Here is a 19868-nt window from a genome sequence, read left to right on the forward strand (position 1 = left end):
CTTTGAGGGCTTTATTAAGTAAAAGAAGGGTGACGAACACAAGCACTGTGATACAGTGGATCTGGTAATCAAGGTGGCTACTAACTGACTAACAGGCAGGATATGCTGGGCAAAGAGATGATTCATATCTGGAGGCAGATGTAGCAGGATGGCATGAGATTTCATCATGCTACTCAGAATGGCTCACAGTTTAACACTTATTAACTATTTATTTCTGGAATTTTCCACGTAATGTTTTCTGACTGCAGTTGACCACAGATAACCGAAACCACAAAAGCAAATCCTCAGATAAGGGGGAACTACTACTGTGTTGTATATTTTGTAACTTTGTATGGTGATGGGGAAACTAGACATTGTGGTGATCGCATACAAATATCAAACCATTATGTTATACACCTGAAACTAATATAGTGGTATATGTCAATTATACTTTAAAAATATATATATTAGTGTCCAAAAAAAAAACCCAGGATAATTAACAATATAAAAATAGCTCTATCCTTGTGCCACTTCCAAAATTTGGGGGGCAAACTCCAAATTTACTTGGGTAAAATCATCTACATAACTTAGAAAAGCTGTCAGTGACCTCTTCTAAAAGCAGGTAAGAACAAGGTAGTTCAGAAAATTCCCCAAAATTACTACTGCTAGTTACAAAAAAGACCCAAACCACCTTAAAATCTTGGGAATCTCTTTAGGGACTTACGCTTAATTTTTTTTACAGCTTTAATGTACTGCCCACGAAGTTCTTCCAAGGCCACCGCATTGCATGGCAGGCAAGAATGTTCAATGGTCCCTTCTGACAGTGACCTAAAAACAAACCAAAGATTGCAAAAACAGAGATTTTAAGTGAAAAATGTAACTTGAAAAAATATATATATATATTCTAATAAAATAAGCTAAGATGTGCTGAAAAATTCACATACGAGGATCTTTATTATAATTATTTAGGAGAAAAATGCCAACAACTTGTGTTACAGTTACTTAAATAAATCATGATAAATCCCCATGATGAAAATGTATGCAGCTATTGAAAAGCACATTATAGGAGTATATCCAATGACACGGAGGAAGTGTTTATCTTATACTATTAACAAAAGGTTACAAAACAGCTTATACGATAATCTCAATTTTTAAAACATGTGCACATGTTGTGTGTGTATAAAAGGGCTTAAATAAAGGGTAAAGTGCTCGCTTCGGCAGCACATATACTAAATAAAGGATATCTTCTGGGGACAGGGTTTTAGAAGATTTTCTTCTTTTTTATACTTTTTGCTATGTAACAATAAAAGTAACTGATATTCTTGGTATGATATTATTGATACGACTGATATTTTTTAAAAAAAGCAAAGATACTCAGAAATAAACGATTTCTTTGTAATAGTAAAAGCCTACCTTGGTGGTAGTGTTTTACAAAGTGTTCTCAGTTCTTCCAATTTATTCTTCATGTCACTGTTTTCTTCTAATAATTTTTCAACAACTTTACTATTCTCTTCTAAAAAAGAAAGTTTATAGTATATTGGTCAATTATCTCTTTTTCTCTCAGTCTTTCCCTTAAATTACCAGCACAAATTTCTATAAAGGAGACTGAAAAATTTCCATTTGCTCCCTGTGTCATTCATTCCCTGATAAACCCTAATCTGACCACTCCCTGTTCTATTTTCTCAGCACTTTAAATCTATACTCCATTTTCATCTTGTTCTGGGTTACACACTGTCCTGGAATAAATTTCCAATTGTTTTATATGCATGTGTTTTGTTTTCCGGTTAGACTAAAGGCTTTATTTAGAAACATAGTAGGTTTCCTAATTCCATGTCCCTCATGGACCCTGGTATACAGTCTATGCTCATATAAATGATCATTGAACAAGTACCTCAATACAAAATTAAAAAAATATTAAGCTTAAGTAGGTGCCATTTTCAGAAATAATGTAAGATGTTCAATTCTTTGAACTCTTAAAAAGAAGATGAGGAGACTGATGGAGTCCATGTGGTACGGAGAACAAAGCATGAATTTCAGAGTCAGAGAGACACGGGTTTAAATCCTAGCTTTTCTTCTTACCAGCTGGATGAGCTTAGGCAAATTACTTAATCTTTCTGAACCTGAGTTTTTTCATATGTAAAGTGGGGATAGTATCACCTACCTTGAAGATTATAATGGAAATAATATAGTAAGTGAACAGCACCTTATACAAGGCTTGGCAATATCAACATTTAATACCTATGAACATGGCACCCCATATTTCCTGCTATGCCACCCTTTCAACACACCCTATAACTTGGGGAATGAATCAATCTGTTCCCCCAGTGATGGATATAGCTTGTATATTTCTAAACCACTCACTCTTACTCCATCACTTTTCAATAAATGCTCCCATGACAGTGGAAAATGGAATTTAAGAAACAAAAAACAACCACAATAACAAAAATATTATCAACTAATAGATTTCCATTAAGACAAACACTGAAATCAAACTATCAAATGACTTAAATTCTGACCCTGACTCCTTTTATCAGCCTGCTGTTTTGAGCTAACTATCAACTTTGTTGGATTATTTCTAAGTCCACGAATTATAGACGTTATCAGCCTCAAAAAGCACTATGTAGAATAACTACTGTATGATCACAATGTATGGTGCTAAATATTATTATTTATAAAGATAATCACATCCAACTGCCCTTGTCATTTTATTATGTAAAACAGACTTTCATCAAATTTACAGTAGCCACACTGTATCTACATCCACAGTTGGACAAATTTACTCTCTGGCCTCTATTAAAGACCTAAGCAATCACCACGGGAACTGTGTTGTTTTTTATCTCAAAAGTCCTAAAACCCTTTCTTTCCTTAAAGTAATTATCATCTATGTCTAGCAGACTTAGCAAGCGGTAGGTGGGAGTAGGTGGCTGCTCTTGGGCAACAAGATTTACCGAGTGTGCTATGATGCCAGGTACTGTGCTAAGTGCTAGGACAGGATTTCATCCTTGTCACCATCACACTCCAAAGGAGAATAGAGACAATAAATAGTGGCAAGCTCATGAATGTTACAAAACTCATAGGAGCTGTGGGGAACGTCTAACGGAGGAACCTGACCAAGTCTGGGGTAGTTAGGAAAGCCTCTCTGAGGAAGGCACGAGCCAGGGCTTTGATAAGTAGGGTTAGCCAGGCAATGTGACCCGATGAGAAGACAGACGGTGGGGTAAAGGAAGAGACGCAAAGAGGCTCGGAGAAAAGAGACAATGAAACCCCTGTCACAGCTCTGTTAGAGCAGGGGCAGTGGTAGGGAACAAGGCTGAGGGGTGGCAGATGTGGGATCATGAAGGGCTTCTTAAACTCTATGTTAAAGTGTTTGTATTTCATACCGAGAGCCAGACAAGTCACTGAAGGCTTGCAACAAGACAGTGTGACGATCCAATTTACTTTTTAAAAGGTCACTCTATTCCTTCAGAAATTCTCCAACTGGTAGAATCTTTATGTATTACTTATGCACCTAAAATGTCTTTGGGGATTTTAAACTGTTGTCTGCAGTTTTGTTTTCTGAATAGAAAATATCCTAATAATTGTAATAATAATATCTCAAAACGGTTGATTCAGGAAGTATGTCATTAACAGAGCCTGTATCTAAACTGCGTGTCAAATAGTAAACCAGAAACTGAAATAAAGCAACACTAATTGTGCACTCAGAATAAATCAGACACCAGAAGATAAAAAAAAAAAAAAAACGTCACTCTATCTGCCTGATGGAGAATGGATTGGAGGGGCGAGACTGGAAGCAGAAAGAGATGACTGGTATTCAGGCAAGCGACAGAGGTGAATGCAGAAAAAAAGAGTGAACCTATCTGTCTGGTCTTTCCTGGATGACACATTATTTGAGACCCTTGCATTCAGTCCTTCATTCATTCAAACATTTATTACTGTCTGGTATGTAATGGGCACTATGACTATAAGGAAGAAGAAAGATAATTCCTTATTCTCAAGAAATTTATAGGTTAAAAAAGATAGTGGGCAAGTAACCAAAAAGTGAAATGCAGAATGTTAACTGAGGAAGAGCCAAGTGCTCTGGGGCCTCATAGGACCAGCCCGTCTAACCCAGACTGTGGAAAATCAAGGCTCTGCAAATAACGTATCTTCTCAGTTGAATCCTAAAGGATGAGGAAGAGTTAGACCAAAGCGAGAATGAGAGGGGAAAGTGAAGGACAGAATGATAATATTGTATTCAAGCTCCAGCAGTAGAAGAAAATCCCTGACCAGCTCAAGCATCTGAAATATTTCAAATGTAAAGAATATAAAGCACAGGATACAAGTCAACAGTGAAAGGTAAGAGGGAGCAGCCTCATGAGCCCAATAGCCTCCCTTCTTCAAAAGGGCAATAGGGGGCTTTCCTGGTGGCGCAGTGGTTGAGAGTCCGCCTGCCGACGCAGGGGACGCAGGTTCGTGCCCCAGTACGGGAAGATCCCACATGCCGCAGAGCAGCTGGGCCTGTGAGCCATGGCCGCTGAGCCTGCGCGTCCGGAGCCTGTGCTCCGCAACGGGAAAGGCCACAGCAGTGAGAAGCCTGCATACCGCAAAAACAAAAAAAAAAACAAAAAAAAGGGCAATAGGAAATGGCAGAAGATATCCCTCTTAGATAATTTCCTGACACTGTTGCGAAGAATGGACGGAAAGGAGGCCAGATCAGACCCATATGCCTTGGGTCAGGTCTTCTCCCGCTGCCTAGAATGCTGTTCTCTTTGGCAAACACCATCTTTCAAGGCTTAGTCAAGTCTTCCTTAACTTCAATAGGAGGAAGAGTTAATTAACATCCTTTCTTCCAGGTTTACACGAACATACGGCCAGATACTCAGAGCTGAAATTATTTATTAATCTATTTTCAGTTCTCCTCACTTAATGGTAAGCTTCTTGAAGGCAGAGAACAGAGTCCTGTGCATCTGCATCAAAAGTGGAATTTTGTCTGATGTCTTCAATGCTGTATCCCCAGTGCCTACAATGCTGCTTGACACATATTGAGCACTCAGAAGCTATTCAATCAAAAAAAGAAGGAATGTGACCTTTTAATCAGAGCTCCAATTTGCCTCTTGAGTTCAATAATAATAATTTGGTTAGTAAAAATAAGGTCCAAATTAGTTTATAATTATCCCCAAAGAGAATCAGCGCCTACATTAACTACAACGTCACATTTGAACATTTCAAAAGGATCAAAGAGGTTTATACTGGTAGCAGTGCTACTTTAAATGCTAACCTCTGATTTTTTCCACTACAGCTTTGTGCTTCCTTTCTAAATGCTGGAGATGCCTATAGCATTTCTCCAGTTTTCTTTTCAGATCTTGACATTCCTGCTTTGCCTTTTCAAGTTCTTGGAAGCAGTGTCCACCGCATGAATCTTTAATTTCAAGGATCTTTTTCTTATCTGCAAAAATTAAATGATAGCAAACTTTTGTATCAATTTAGACTAAAAAAAGGAAGGAAGGAAGGCGGCAGGAAGAAAGGAAGGAAGGAAGGAAGGAAAGGAAACCAGACGACATGACTAAAGGCTACAGTGTAACTGAAAAGAGCATGATGCTTAAGAGAGAGACCTGAATTTAAATCCCGTTTCCACTATTTACCAGCTGTTGTATTACTTAACCTCTCTTGAGACTTAGTTCTCTAATATGTAAAATTGAATAATACCATCTGTTTTAAAAATTGCCATGAAACCCAATGCTCAGATCGTAGTATTGAATACAATTCCCCACTAAAAGGAACCAGGGATCTTCAAGAAATGGCTGACTCCAGTGCTTAGGGTATATACAAGATGAGACTAGAATATTTTGCTATGCCAGAAATTAAGAAATTACTCAAAAACACAGGCATGTCACAAGGACATAGGAGCCAGTTTGAAGGGGCTCCATTAGCTGAATCTGGGACAACTTGAACACTAATTAAGTATAGTAATGAACTATAAAATATTGAAAAAATAGGAATTTGAGTCACACCAATAATCCTACGATAATGGGATAAATGGATGGATAGATGGATAGGTAGGTAAGTTGGTAGATAGGTAGACAGACAGATAAATAGAAAAATAAACAAACAGGTAGTAACTACACAGGCAAACTAGAGATGAGGATTCTCAATGATAACAACATACCAAGTGCCAAATGGTAAAAGTAGAAGGAGGTCTGGAGGTGAAAAAATTAAAATTTTTGCAACTGCCAGAGTAAAGACTGGATCAGGTAAGATTCAGCAATGACTGCTAAACATAACGGAAAGTTTTAATGAGGAGAAGGACATTTTTATGGTCTTGAAAGCGTCTCCCCACAGATTGCTTACTAGTTGTGATGGGGTAAAAACACAGTAATTAATACAGTGAAGAAATTGGACAACACCTTGACCAGGTGCTCAAATGAACCTCACCAATAAAAGACAAACAGACATTGAGTACCTCCAGATATGATAGCATGTCACCTATGCAGTGTTCCAGCTAAGAAAACAACTCGAATCAAAATCATGAAGAAATATCAGATAAACCCAAAACAAGGAAACGGTTCTATTAAAAGCCAGGGGTTGATGGGTGTTGGGGAGAGCGAAGAATGTCTCTCGAAAACATCAATGTCATAAAAAGCAAAGAGAAGAATATCCTAGATTAAAGGAGGTTAAAGAGACATGACATCTAAACATAACACTTGTATATGTATAGCTGATTCACTTTTATAAAGCAGAAACTAACACACCATTGTAAAGCAATTATACTCCAATAAAGATGTTAATAAATAAACATAACACCTGACCTCAGACAGATTGCTGTACTGTGGGAAAAAAAATGCTGTAAAGACGTTATTGGGTCAATTGACAAAATTAGAATACAAACAGTAGACTGATATAATTGTATAACACATTTTCATCTAATGTTCAATTTACTGTACTAAGGTATAAAAGAAAAATCCTTATTTTGGGAAAATATACACTGAAGTATTTGGGGGTAAAAAGGAATAATGTATATAACTTATCCTCAAGTGGTTCAGGAAAAAGTGAAATGTTCAGAGACACATACACACAGAGGAGCACAAATGGAATAAAATGTTACCAATAGGTGTATCTATGTAAAGGGAATATGAGTGTTCTTTGCAACTATTTTTATTTTTGCAACTTTTTTGTAAGCTTGAAATTATCTCCAAATGAAAAAAAGATTCAAAACTGTCAGGAGGTATAAATGTATAAAATTTGTTTGGCACAGTACCTGGCATGGAGCAACTATACAATAAGGAATAGCTATTGCTATTAGTAACACATAGAGTTTATAACATTTAAGTAATATTCAAAAATGATACAGAAATAGATTATTACTATTAATATAATTGATATAATAAAGTAGGAATACAAATTGGCACAGGCTCAGAGGCCAATATCCAAAATGTTGATGTAAAAACATTAGCCCAGAAAAATTATTCTTAGCTCTCTTCTGGTTTTTGGTTTTTTGTTTTTTGTTTTTTGTTTTTTTACGGTACGTGGGCCTCTCACTGTTGTGGCCCCTCTCACATTGCGGAGCACAGGCTCTGGACGCGCAGGCTCAGCGGCCATGGCTCACGGGCCCAGTCGCTCTGCGGCATGTGGGATCTTCCCGGACCGGGGCACGAACCCGTGTCCCCTGCATCGGCAGGCAGACTCTCAACCACTGCGCCACCAGGGAAGCCCTCTTAGCTCTCTTCTGACTTTTTAGTTTCATTTAAATGGTGCCATTTAAGTTTACGAGCATCAAAGGATTAATGAAGCATCACCATACGTGGCATTTATATATTTCATTTAAGATATGGTTTTGTAAACCTAGAAACCAGGCAAATGCCCATTGGTAAGAGAATAAATTATAGTATATTCACACAATGGAATACTATACAGCAATGAAAATGAATGAACCAGAGCTATATGCATTAAAAAGACAAATCTTACAAGCTTGATATTAAGTGGAAAAAAAACAAATTACAAAGACTAAAACAAGTATTAAACCATTTTTATAATGTTAAAAGGCAAACAAAATACAGCAAAAGCTTTCTGAGGATACCTATATTTGGTCAAAACAAAGAAAAGCAAGAAGATGATTTTTTTAAATCAGAATATTTATTACCTCAGATTGTGGGGAAGTTACAGGGATGGAATTGTGGTGAAACTCACAGGGGTCTTCAACAGTACTGGTGATGTTCTACTTCCTAAGTCAAATAGTGGGTTCCTGGTTGTTAGGTTCATAACTTACATGTGTATTACATATATTCTTTGCATGTATCAAGTATTTCATAATTAATATTTAAATTAGTTTTAAAAATGATAAGATATTAGGAGAATATAACCACACAACGAACAGTGGTACTCTCTGGTGGTAGGATTATGAAGAACTTTATATGTTTGGGATTATTTAACCCTTTCCAACTTATGAATTTGTTAATGTGTTTGTTTTTAGGAAAAAAAGATTAAAGAAAGAAAAGTAAATCCTTTTATAGTTTGATTTGTCCTAAGTCAAACCTAATTTCTTTCATATTGATTGGACCTCCCACATAATATTTAAAACTCACTTCTATGCATTTCACAAATTAGAAAGTAATTCTCAGGTTATTCCAAACATAACAACAGACATAAAATGACATTGAAACGTAGGAAGCAAGATACAAATTACGATAGTATTACCCTACTAATTGGTAAATTAGCATTTAACTAGTTGGCAAAAAGATATTCTCAACTATCTAGAACCTAGAGATAAGGAAAAAGGGTTTCTGGATGGGCAATGAGAAAAACAACTGTCAACTGACTTCTTGGGAAAGGCAGAGATTCTCTAAGACTCTGTTAATACGTCTACTGAATTAGAAACATGTGGAAGCTAAGGTTATTGACTTTGTACATATGATTTGTTCTGGCAATTCTTAGTTCTTTTCCAGGTTACAATGGAGACAGCAGACAAGAAACAAAAACAACTTATGGTTTGTACATGGAGGGAAGGAGCAGGCTGCAAGGGGTCAATGTCCTAAAAGGACTGCAGCTTATAAAGAATATGGCAGTTCCTAGCTCAAAATCCCAGTAAATAGACAGTATAAGCCCATATTCCTCAGCGAGCTCTGAACACCTCAAGGGGCTGTAGCACAGTGCAATTCTTTTTGAACTGACAACTCTAAGTCACAAAGTAAAAGTTAAATTATTAATTCATCAAATATTCAAGGAACACAAACTATGTGCCATTCACTTTGACAGTTGGTGGAGAGGAAGAGATAAAAACACTGCCCCTCAACCTTAAGAAGCCCACAAATACATCAGAAAACACTTAATACACTTCAGAAAGATTTCTATTAAAAATAGTTGAAATAAGCTTCAATAAATTGAATGGAAAGGTCTCAGTGATTTGGCAATTCTCTTATGTGTAACCCTTTCTCATCAAAGCCAGGAAATAAAAACATGACTTCTCTACTAAAATTCTCATTATTCTCCTCATAATAAGAGTCACTTATGAATGCAGGGAAGACCATGAAAAGATAGGAAGTAAGAGGGCCTAAAGCAACCCTGTCTTCTAATACAAAATGAAACCTGGGGAGAGGATACACATTACTTAGGAGTAATATCACACATTTGTTCATTCATGAAAACTGTGCACGTCTTTGATTTCCTTTCATCCTCAAAACAACCCTCTGGAACTGGGATTATGGATAATGCAAAGAATAGTAGGAACAAAATCCCATTACCAGCTTCTGCTTCTGCTTCTTGCATGGCCAAGGGCTGAGCGTGGTGTCCAGATGTAAGTGCAGGAAGGAGAGCCAGGACCCTAGGGTCTCCTCTGCCAGTGATCCTTGTGGCAGGATCCTTAGAGATCTTGGTCATATTTCTCTGAAACAGATTATCTTCATAGTTAATGCTTATTAAAAATCTTTCTCTACTCAAAATACTAATATTAAAAATATAAAAAGAAAACACAGCCTGAAAAAACTCTTGCCTAAACTATCACCAATATTTTTCTTAGGGTTTTCTGTGAATACTGTCATTACTATGAGCTAGACTCCTATAACCATATTTTCCCAATTAGAACATTATCCAACAGAGGACTGGTGGGCCAGCTACGGGACAGACAGGAGATATAGTTTCCACTTCTAAGATATGTTAATGGTTTCTGTGATCAAACCACAGGACAGACTATGTGAAATCAGAATTGTTTTTGAAAATCCAGAACATTTTCACTTCAGCAGGGAGAAAATTCATTAGAAACTACAGTAGCAACCTTTTGCCTCCCATGAATTGAAAGTAACAACAGTAAAAACAATTTTTGAAACATATAGTATGTTATGTTTCTAAATACTTTAATACATATTGTCATTTGTTCACAAGGAAAGACAGTCGAATGCCAACATGAAGGAGAGAAACTGAGGCTCATCTAAGTGAAACATCTTGCACAAGACCATTTCCTCACTAATATTTATTGAACACTTTCTGCATTCTAGTTTCTGTTTTGGCAGCACAGCTACTAAATTCATTAATGGTGGGACATTCTTTTAAGGCAATATATTTTCAGATTTTGGACAACTACTAAATCTCAAACAGAACACGTAATCTTGAGAAAGCTGCCTTGTTTAATTACTTAAAATACATTATATATGCTTAGTTCTAGAAGCCTTGATTTTGATTTTGAGAAACTCATTTCATTGTCAGGACACCTACCCATGCCGCCCAACAGAGGCAGAGGTCAGTAGGTACAGAGACAATGCAAACTCCAGTCAGTCAAGAGGGTATGAGGTTGAGGCCAAAAGGAATAATAAAAACTGATCCCAAAGGGAGCCAATATTTCCAGTTTCTACTCAAAACTGGAGAAAAGCCAAGATGGCAAAAAAGGCAGGAGCAGCAACCTTTTGTCTTAGTTTTAACTTGACATGGGTGGTAAGAAAACACAAAACACACATCCTTAAATTTGTTTAAAAATGTTGTTCCAGTTGATATTTCTGTTTTCTTTTATCTATTATGAACTGCTGTATTAATATACTTAGTATATGAATATAAATTATATATTTGATAAGGCATTCATTTTATTGGAAACCATATTTTTAATTCATTGCATTCTTGCCATTTAAAATCTGGATCATCTAAACTTAAATGCTCTCACCAACAAAAAAATAAGGTAAATATGTGCGGTGATGGATGTGTTAATTTAGATGGTGGGGAGCCTTTCACAATGTATATGTATGTCAAATCATCATGATGCCACTGTAAATATCTTACTATTTTATTTGTCAATTGTAGCTCAGTAAAGCTGAAAAAAATTGATTAAAAATAAATTAAATTAAATTAAATCTTGATCACCTATTTTAATGAGGACTTGTTTTATATATACCGATCATTTTTTCCAGTTTTAATTTTCATGAACAGTTCTAAAAACCACAAATTTAATCAATTATAAATCATAGTTCTTCACATTTATGGCACCTATATTGCAAATTTATAATCACTGCTTTATAATTATTGCTTTATCTCAAGGTCCTGAGCTGAGTTAGCACTAAGACAGCAGAAGGTTGAGTATTATTCTTCTGTGACAAATGCCAGATTAGGCATTTCAGAGGCACCTTTTTCTCAGGAACAGAATCTGATCCCACTCAGTGAAAGCTGCAAAAGTCTAAACGCTTAGCCAAATTATGTGATTCTGTCTCCATACACGTGTGAGACACATAAAGTCTTACAGAGGATCTTACACTGCTTGCACAATTTTAAGCCCTATAAAAAGACCCCAGGGTTGATTATATATATTAACAGTAGGAGAAAGGTGTTGTAGTTTCTTGACTTTTATAGCAAAGTTTCCTTTTGCTTCAGGAAAGCAAACTTGCAAGCATATAACATGATTTTCCCATCACTTCTTACCCTTAAAAGTCTGCTATAAATAATTCTTCTTAATTATCTACTTTTTCCAAAAATTCTCAATCATGCAGTATTCATGGGAAGTGGTCTTGCTGAGTTAATTTTACATTAAAATCAACTATTAAGAGTAACATCTTTGTGAAATCAAGAATAAAAATATCAACTGGGTTGAATTGGGATGGGATAGATTGATCTTTCAGGTTCCTTTGGCTCTAAAATTCTGTAGTGTTTCAAATGCAAGATGCAGAAAGATCAAACTATGTCATTTGTGTCCTACCAAAATCCAAGGAATTAGACCAGGGATTTGTATTTTATTTTTCAGATGAGCAACTATGACTACCCAAGGTAAATAAGCTATTTATCGCTAAGTATGAAGCTGGAACTCAGATTTTTTTGTAGCTTATAACTCTTTCCAGTAGGTATTAATACCAAATGCTCAATCCGGGCCTTGAAAATCTTTAATCACAATATTTTAATGAACTGTAGTTCTTATATCTCAACTCTTCTATCAGACAAACCTTATATAATATTGGCATTTTTTTTCTACCTCGAATTCCAAATGTTGAAATTGGCTGGTCGCAATGCCTAGAATATCATTCCGGATTTTTCATGCATATCTAATGTCTTTAATCATAAGGCAGCAAGACTTTGGTTTTATCAGATCTTCCACACAAACTAAAAGTCAGAGAATACTGACACAACAAAAAGAATACAACTAATTCATTCTACGTGCACATATATAGTACACTAACAAAACTGGGCTTTTTGTGTGAGTGAGCCGTACCTCTACTTGCTTGTTTCTATATCAATATTCTTGGTACCCAGTTGGCATTTTTTGCCTACATGAGATATAAATTCCTTGAGGGCAAGAAATAGGCTTCCAAACTCTTTAGAAGATCTTAAGAAACCCTAGTTTAATATGATGCATATTTCTTGAAGTAGTCATGCCCAGAAAACAAAAATAGGAATGAAAGTTATTCAGTTTCTGAAATCTCAGGTCCTTACAAAGAACAGTATATATTTTTTTTAGGAAAAAGATGTCTAGTGGCTAAAAGCTCTGCTCATATTTGTCGCACTATGAAGAAGCAAATTTGGGGGGGGCAAAAAAAATTGCAATCCTTTGAATTTGCTAAAAGTTTTTTAAACCACTAGTAAAAACACACGTCTTACTCCTATTAAACTGGAGAATGAAGAAAGGAAAAAGTACCAAACGCAGCTTCTACAATCATCTTTCACATTTAATCATAGCTTTTTTCACTTATTAGGAACATACCTTTCCCCAGTCTGAGTTGACAGTTTCTATAAGTAGGGAGAGTATATCTTGAAATGCTTTCTGTATGCAAGTCTTTAGTTTTTCAAAATATTGCACAGACACCCATTTCGAAGAACAAGTCGACATGAGTTCCAAAAGGTACTTGTTCTCTGAATCACTGGCTTGCTCCTTCTGGATGTCCTTTAAGAGAAACTCAAGGATAGTTAGGATGTCTTCCTCATACTGATGGATTTCCAGTTGGATCCGCCTAGCTTCCTGCACAGTCCATTCTCTGCGACTCTGGTCTAAACACGTTTGTAATTCTGTCTCCTTCTGAAGAAGTAGTTCAGTTTTTTGTTTCATAAAGTCTTCTTTAGCTGCTGCAAGCACCTCATTAATTTTATTTCGATGATCATCTAAAAATTGCCGGTAATCTTGCTCATTTTGTTCTTGAATTCTGTGGATTTCTTCTTGCTTTTCTTTGTTCCATTCACTCTGGGCCTTTGCCAACTCAGCCCTGACAACCATGGGGACTTCCTCATTCTTTAACTCAAGCTCTCTCTGCAGAGAATGAATCTTCTCTTCCAATTGCTTTCCAGGTATGACATTTTTCTCCAGATTTGCAATCTCGCTTTTCCATTGCTCTTTAGCTTCAGAAATAGCAAACAATATCTAAAGGACATAATAATGTACAATGAAAACTCTTTATGATTCGCCTCATTAATAAAAAAAAATTAAAGTAACCATTTGGGTTAATCTTTGAAATTAATAAGAGATTTAAAATCAAAATTAAAGGGAAAAAGTAAATTTAGATAAGACATTGGCTGGTCCTAAAATATACTTACACTAAACTTAAGGATCTTTTCCCTCATTTTAAATCACCTAATACTTTGTCTTATGTTATTTAAAATAAAACATCCATTTCTATATGAATAACTAGAAATTTAAACTGACCAAAAATATATAATTACATAATTATCTAAAACTAATTTTAGAAAAAAATTCATATTTGTTTTTTTAATACAGATGCTGTCTCAAATCTAAGCCCCCAACAAATGAATTATCTTTTATATGAAGCAAAAGCAGCCTCTAAGGAAATCTTACTAATATTTTTAGGAATGTAACACATAACCTGCACAATAACTTGCTGACAAACATACTGTATTTTAATGTAATTTTAGTGGTTAAAACAGTTCATTAAATGACAATATCAAACAGAAAAAGTCATTTTTTCATTAATCCAATTTTTGTTTATAACAGAATAGCAAGACTAGCAGATCATAGACACCAGTAGTACCTAACCAAAAAGTAATAGGGAATCAAAAAGCCTGAGCTGTAGCTCAAATCCTGACTTGGATTGCAGAGGCAGCCTAGCACAGTGCTTAACAGAACAGGCTCTGGAGACAAACTGCTGGAATTAACTTCCCATTCCTCAATTTCTTTGAGCCTCAGTTTCCTCATCTATAAAATGGAGATAATTACAATGCCCACCTAATAGTTTTTTTTTTCTTTTTTTTGGATTAAATGACAAAAGGAATACATCTATTTAAAGCACTTAGGGGACTTCCCTGGTGGTCCAGCAGTTAACAATCTGCCTTACAATGCAGGAGACGCAGGTTCAATCCCTGGTCGGGGAACTAAGATCTCACATGCCGCGGGGGAAACTAAGCCCGCGCGCTGCAACTACTGAGCCTGTGTGCTCTAGAGCCCGCACACCACAACTAGAGAGCTTGCGCACCGCAACGAAGACCCGACGCAGCCAAATAAATAAGTAATAAATATTTTTTAAAAATAAAATAAGGGCTTCTCCGGTGGCGCAGTCGTTGAGAGTCCGCCTGCCGATGCAGGGCACATGGGTTCGTGCCCCGGTCCGGGAAGATCCCACATGCCAGAGCGGCTGGGCCTGTAAGCCATGGCTGCTGAGCCTGCGCGTCCGCAGCCTGTGCTCCGCAACGGGAGAGGCCACGAGTGAGAGGCCCGCGTACCGCAAATAAATAAATAAATAAATAAATAAAATAAAAAATAAAATAAAATAAAAAAATAAAGCACTTAGGGCTTCCCTGGTGGCGCAGTGGTTGAGAGTCCGCCTGCCGATGCAGGGGACACGGGTTCATGCCCCGGTCCGGGAAGATCCCACATGCCGCGGAGCGGCTGGGCCCGTGAGCCATGGCCGCTGAGCCTGCGCGTCCGGAGCCTGTGCTCCGCAACGGGAGAGGCCACATCAGTGAGAGGCCCGCGTACCGCAAAAAAAAAAAAAAAAAAAAGAAAAGAAAAGAAAAGAAAAAAAATAAAGCACTTAGAGCCTGGCAAACAATAAGACTCAAAAAATGTTATATAGTTACTGTTACTGTTGGCTGCATGGGCTTAGAAAAATTCTTAATCTCTTTTGCACTTAGTGTCCTCTATATAACGAGCAGATTGGATGATGATGTCAAGTCCCTTTTACTTCTAATATTCCCTGGATTGAATTCAAAGAAGTCACAAGGATACAAATGTAAAAGAAGAACTGGCCATCTCCAAAGGCTTGGCCTAGACAATGGTGACTGTTATGAATCAATACCATATATACTGACTATACTGCTGAACTGAATGAATAAGCATTTTCAGAATTCTAGTGGAAAACTGATGAATTCATAAAAGTGCTAACAGAAGATCAAGATGAAAAAAATTAATTACATGGGACTGAGTGAACTGATGAGGATGATTATAATTTTTGTGACCTTCTGTTTGAATTTAAAAAAAAAATCCCAAAAGGACTCAGAGGCAAAAAATATAAAAGTCAATTTTCACTGCAAAGTAAAAGAGCTGTTACAGTAGAGGATTACTGGACTAAAGGTCAATATTATGACATAGAAGATATATATATGTCAAAAGAAATGCCATATATACGCTCTGGCTGTTGAGACAGGGGGTCTGCATCCTTAATTCTCAGCTATTATATAATTATAGCGAACATCTTCAACTATATGGATACCTAGACACATGTTACATACCTTTATTCAATAAAATGTGTTCCTGAATTGTTGGATATAAATCGAAAAATTTGAATCATACTTTAAGTTTACTAAAGGAACCCACTATCTAAGATGAGCTTTACAAAGGAATTCACAGAAAAATTCTTTTGCTACCAGCAGAATAATTCAGTAATGATGTGAAACATGTTTGAAACATGTTTCCTTTCCCAAAAAGGAAATCAGGTCGTGTCACATGGATGCCTGGAAATTATTAACAGGTAACCTGGGTGGAGGTGTCAGATCCCAGGGAATGTGAATGACCTGCCCAAAGCTCACCAAAAGTGTACAACCTCTCACATAAAATTTTACAAGGAGAATTTGACAGCATTAATTGATTTAGTGTTTCCTTATGTTGCTACACATTAGAATCACCTGAGGAGCTTTTAAAATCCCTAAGCCCAGGGCTTCCCTGGCGGTGCAGTGGTTGAGAGTCCGCCTGCCGATGCAGGGGACACGGGTTCGTGCCCCGGTCCGGGAGGATCCCACACGCCGCGGAGCGGCTAGGCCCGTGAGCCATGGCCGCTGAGCCTGCGCGTCCGGAGCCTGTGCCCCGCAACGGGAGAGGTCACAACAGTGAAAGGCCCGCGTACCGCAAACAAAACAAAACAAAAATCCCTAAGCCCAGGTCACACCCTGTACCAATTGAAACATAAAGCCTTGGGGTGGGAGCCAGGCAAAAGTATTTTTTTAAAGGTCCTCACATTTTTTCCAATGTGCAACAAAGTTTGGGAACCACTGAACCAACTTGCCGACTTCTGGACTCCGGAAACTGGCTTTAAATTTCCACAGATCTTGATGGATCACTCTAATCTTATAAGAACTCTCCAGCAAATGCTTTGAAACTGGCTCTTGCTCATCTCGTTTGGCTTGGAGGAAGCATTTGCACAAAACACTAAGTTTTGTGGCTGAATAATTATCTAGAACACTGCTACTCACACCCAAGTGTGGTCCAAAGACCAGCAGTTACCACATCACCCAGGAGTCAGTTACAAAGTCTAATTCTCGGGACTTACTCCAGACCCAACAAATCAGCATCTCCAGGAGCAAAGGCCAGGAATGTGCTCTAACAAACCCTCCAGGTGATTCTCATGCCTGCTAAAGTTTGAGAAGCAACACACCGTCCTCTCGTTTCTGTATTTCTGCATTCACATATATTCAGACCTTCTGTGTTCTTAAGGAAAAAATCAACTTTATTATTCTTAACTTCTGAGCTCTAAGACACATATGCATACCATCATATTATTTCCTCTTTCTCCCTCTTAAATTTCCTTTTGAAATATTTCAACGTACTAAAAGTACAGAGAATATTGTAATGAACCATTACATGAACTACCCATGAACTACCACGTAAGTTGAGAAAAATATTAGCTTTTTACTTATGCTGAATTTATTTCCTTAAGTAACTTGTGGAATAAGATTATGAATGCAACATATGACTCATTTACAATGCCTGTTACGCACATCATTTTCTAAAATGGTTGTGACAACAGAAGAGTAGCATATGCTTGATACTGCAATCTATTTTGTGCATTACAATTAAGAAGAGAAGATATAAACATATGGCATAAAATATCACCTTAAGCTTGCTATTTGGACTCTCATGAAGACTATCTGTTCATATCTTTGGTGTACTCACCCACAGATTCTCTTATAAATTTGTATTGTTTTTTTTTAATCATATATAAGTATTAACGTTTCTGTTTGATTCATTTACTTTCCTTATTTTTATTATCCCCTTCACTTGTTTTTTATTACAAAAACAAATGTTTTAAATGTTTGTACATATTTTATCCCATTTACCTATCTTGGCTACTGTGCCTTGCCTGTTGCCTCACAACTGAGTTATTATGATGCAAATCTGAAATATTCCATTTCTTTTAATTTTTCTATACTCTCATTTAAAAATGTTTGTCTTCTGAATCAACCTAGAGTTTGTTGTGGTGTAGGGGGTGGGAAAACAATTTTTCTAAAATGCTATCATAAGATGATATATTATGGAAAATTCCTCATTTCCTCGTTTTGAAACAACTTATTAAGCTTTTAGTCATAGTTGGGCCTATCTCAAGTCTGTATAGTACTGAATGAAAAAGAATTCTATTTTTGTGACTCAACACTGTCTGAATTGCTGCTTTCCAACATATTCTATTAAGTGTTAGGGCTGGACTACTATTTCTCTTCCAGAACATTTAGAAAAATTTCTAGTCCTTTCAGTTTTCCAAATAAATTTTAGAATTATTGTGCCAAACTTCAAAACTATGTTCAGTTTATTGGCATTTTGATTAGAACCGGTTTACACTAATAAATTAAGTTGTGAGGATACAAATGGTTAAAATATCTGATGTTTCCAGTCCAGGGACATGACATCTCTGGAAAGGAGAGCCTGTTATTTATCAAGGGGAGTATATTATAAGACTACTGACACAGCACAGAAAACAGTAGTCATGCATGTGAAAGGATACTGTATAGCTAACTGCTCTCTCAGTTTCTCCTAAAGATACCACAAGATAAATAGGGATTTCATTCCATGGGTAAGGTTATGCTCCAGATTATGAGAGTTTCACAACCCTGAAACACATTCTCTCCCCCTCCACAATTGATGATGATGAGAACAGATCCCACTAATCAGGCCCTATGCTTAGTATGCATTATCGCATTTAATCCTCCCACAGTGCTGTGAGCAGGTAGGAGTTCCCGGGACTGAGATGAGGCCCTCCTGAAGCTTCTTTCCAGGAGAGCTCTTACCCGTTTGGCCACAGACTGCTCTTGTAGCTCCTCCCACTTTTTCTGTTCTGCCCTTAGAAGGGCTTTATACTCTGCAAGCTCCGGCAGCTCTTCCAGCCACCGATGACGAGCATTTTGCACAGCTGTTTCTACCTGCAGGAGAGCAATTGCAGAAGAGAGGTAAAGGAACGTATAAAATTTCAGAAAGATCCCATGTGCAGGTAACCACTATGATTTCATGTGCATTTACACTGTATTGCACTACAGTAGTTAAACTGACTTCAAGCACCCCACCTTACCCCAAACAGTAGGGGTTCTAAATGTCCCATACTGTCCACTGCAAAAGGCAAAGCAGGAATTAGAAATCTATACATGTTTGATGGCCGCTACTATTATTAGAAAGCTTTATACAAAGTACCAATTGCCATTTCCAACAAACTCCTATTTATCTTGGGGAAAAAGAAGAAGACATGCAGGAAGGCTGCTTGGTGTCAGCCGCTGTCCAATCGGTATACCCACCACCTCCTCAGACCTCGTGCCCGACATATAAACACACGCACACAGGCGAGCATGCACCAACATATTGTAGTTTAGAGCCCTACACTTGGCAACTTTTCTTGCTGTCAAGAATGAATTTGTGACTATCAAGTGAGGTTGATAGTTCAGTTCTGGCAAAAATGTAAGACTTGGTGAATTCTGAGGGTGATCTGGTTGTACATCTGTTACAGGGTGACCACAGATCATTTATTAAATAAACTTTCCTTATTTCCTTGTTTGAAATATCCAGATACACAACGTACATATAGCCGTACACACACACAAAAGCAGAGTTGATATGAGGGGCTGAATTTCTCACTAAAATACTAAATACATTTATAGGTAAATTCCAGGAAGTTAAAAATATGGGGAAAAGATAAAGCTCCTATAGAAATTTACATTCCTTTAGAAGTTATTATGAACATTTCCTTTCTACTATATCATGCTATTTGTTTTTCTTCACAAGATCTGTGATTGTACAAATACCTAAGCAGCACCCC

At 37.0% G+C, this 19868-nt stretch overlaps 1 protein-coding gene across 1 annotated transcript in view; it reads right to left on the bottom strand.

The window, feature by feature from the left end:
• Positions 1–19868, bottom strand: part of CEP152 (centrosomal protein 152) — a 97065-nt gene that overhangs the window by 9765 nt on the left and 67432 nt on the right. Inside the window, exons 19-23 of the mRNA XM_082841177.1 lie at positions 18853–18984; positions 13118–13768; positions 9693–9834; positions 1393–1492; positions 704–807 (exon numbers count right to left, since the gene is read on the bottom strand). Of these exons, the coding sequence (XP_082697303.1) occupies positions 704–807; positions 1393–1492; positions 9693–9834; positions 13118–13768; positions 18853–18984 (1129 nt within the window). The remainder of the gene's footprint in view (positions 1–703; positions 808–1392; positions 1493–9692; positions 9835–13117; positions 13769–18852; positions 18985–19868) is intronic.

This window comes from Leucopleurus acutus (genome assembly GCF_964270905.1).
Source record: "Leucopleurus acutus genome assembly, chromosome: 1".
In the NCBI taxonomy this organism is placed as follows: Eukaryota; Metazoa; Chordata; class Mammalia; order Artiodactyla; family Delphinidae; genus Leucopleurus; species Leucopleurus acutus.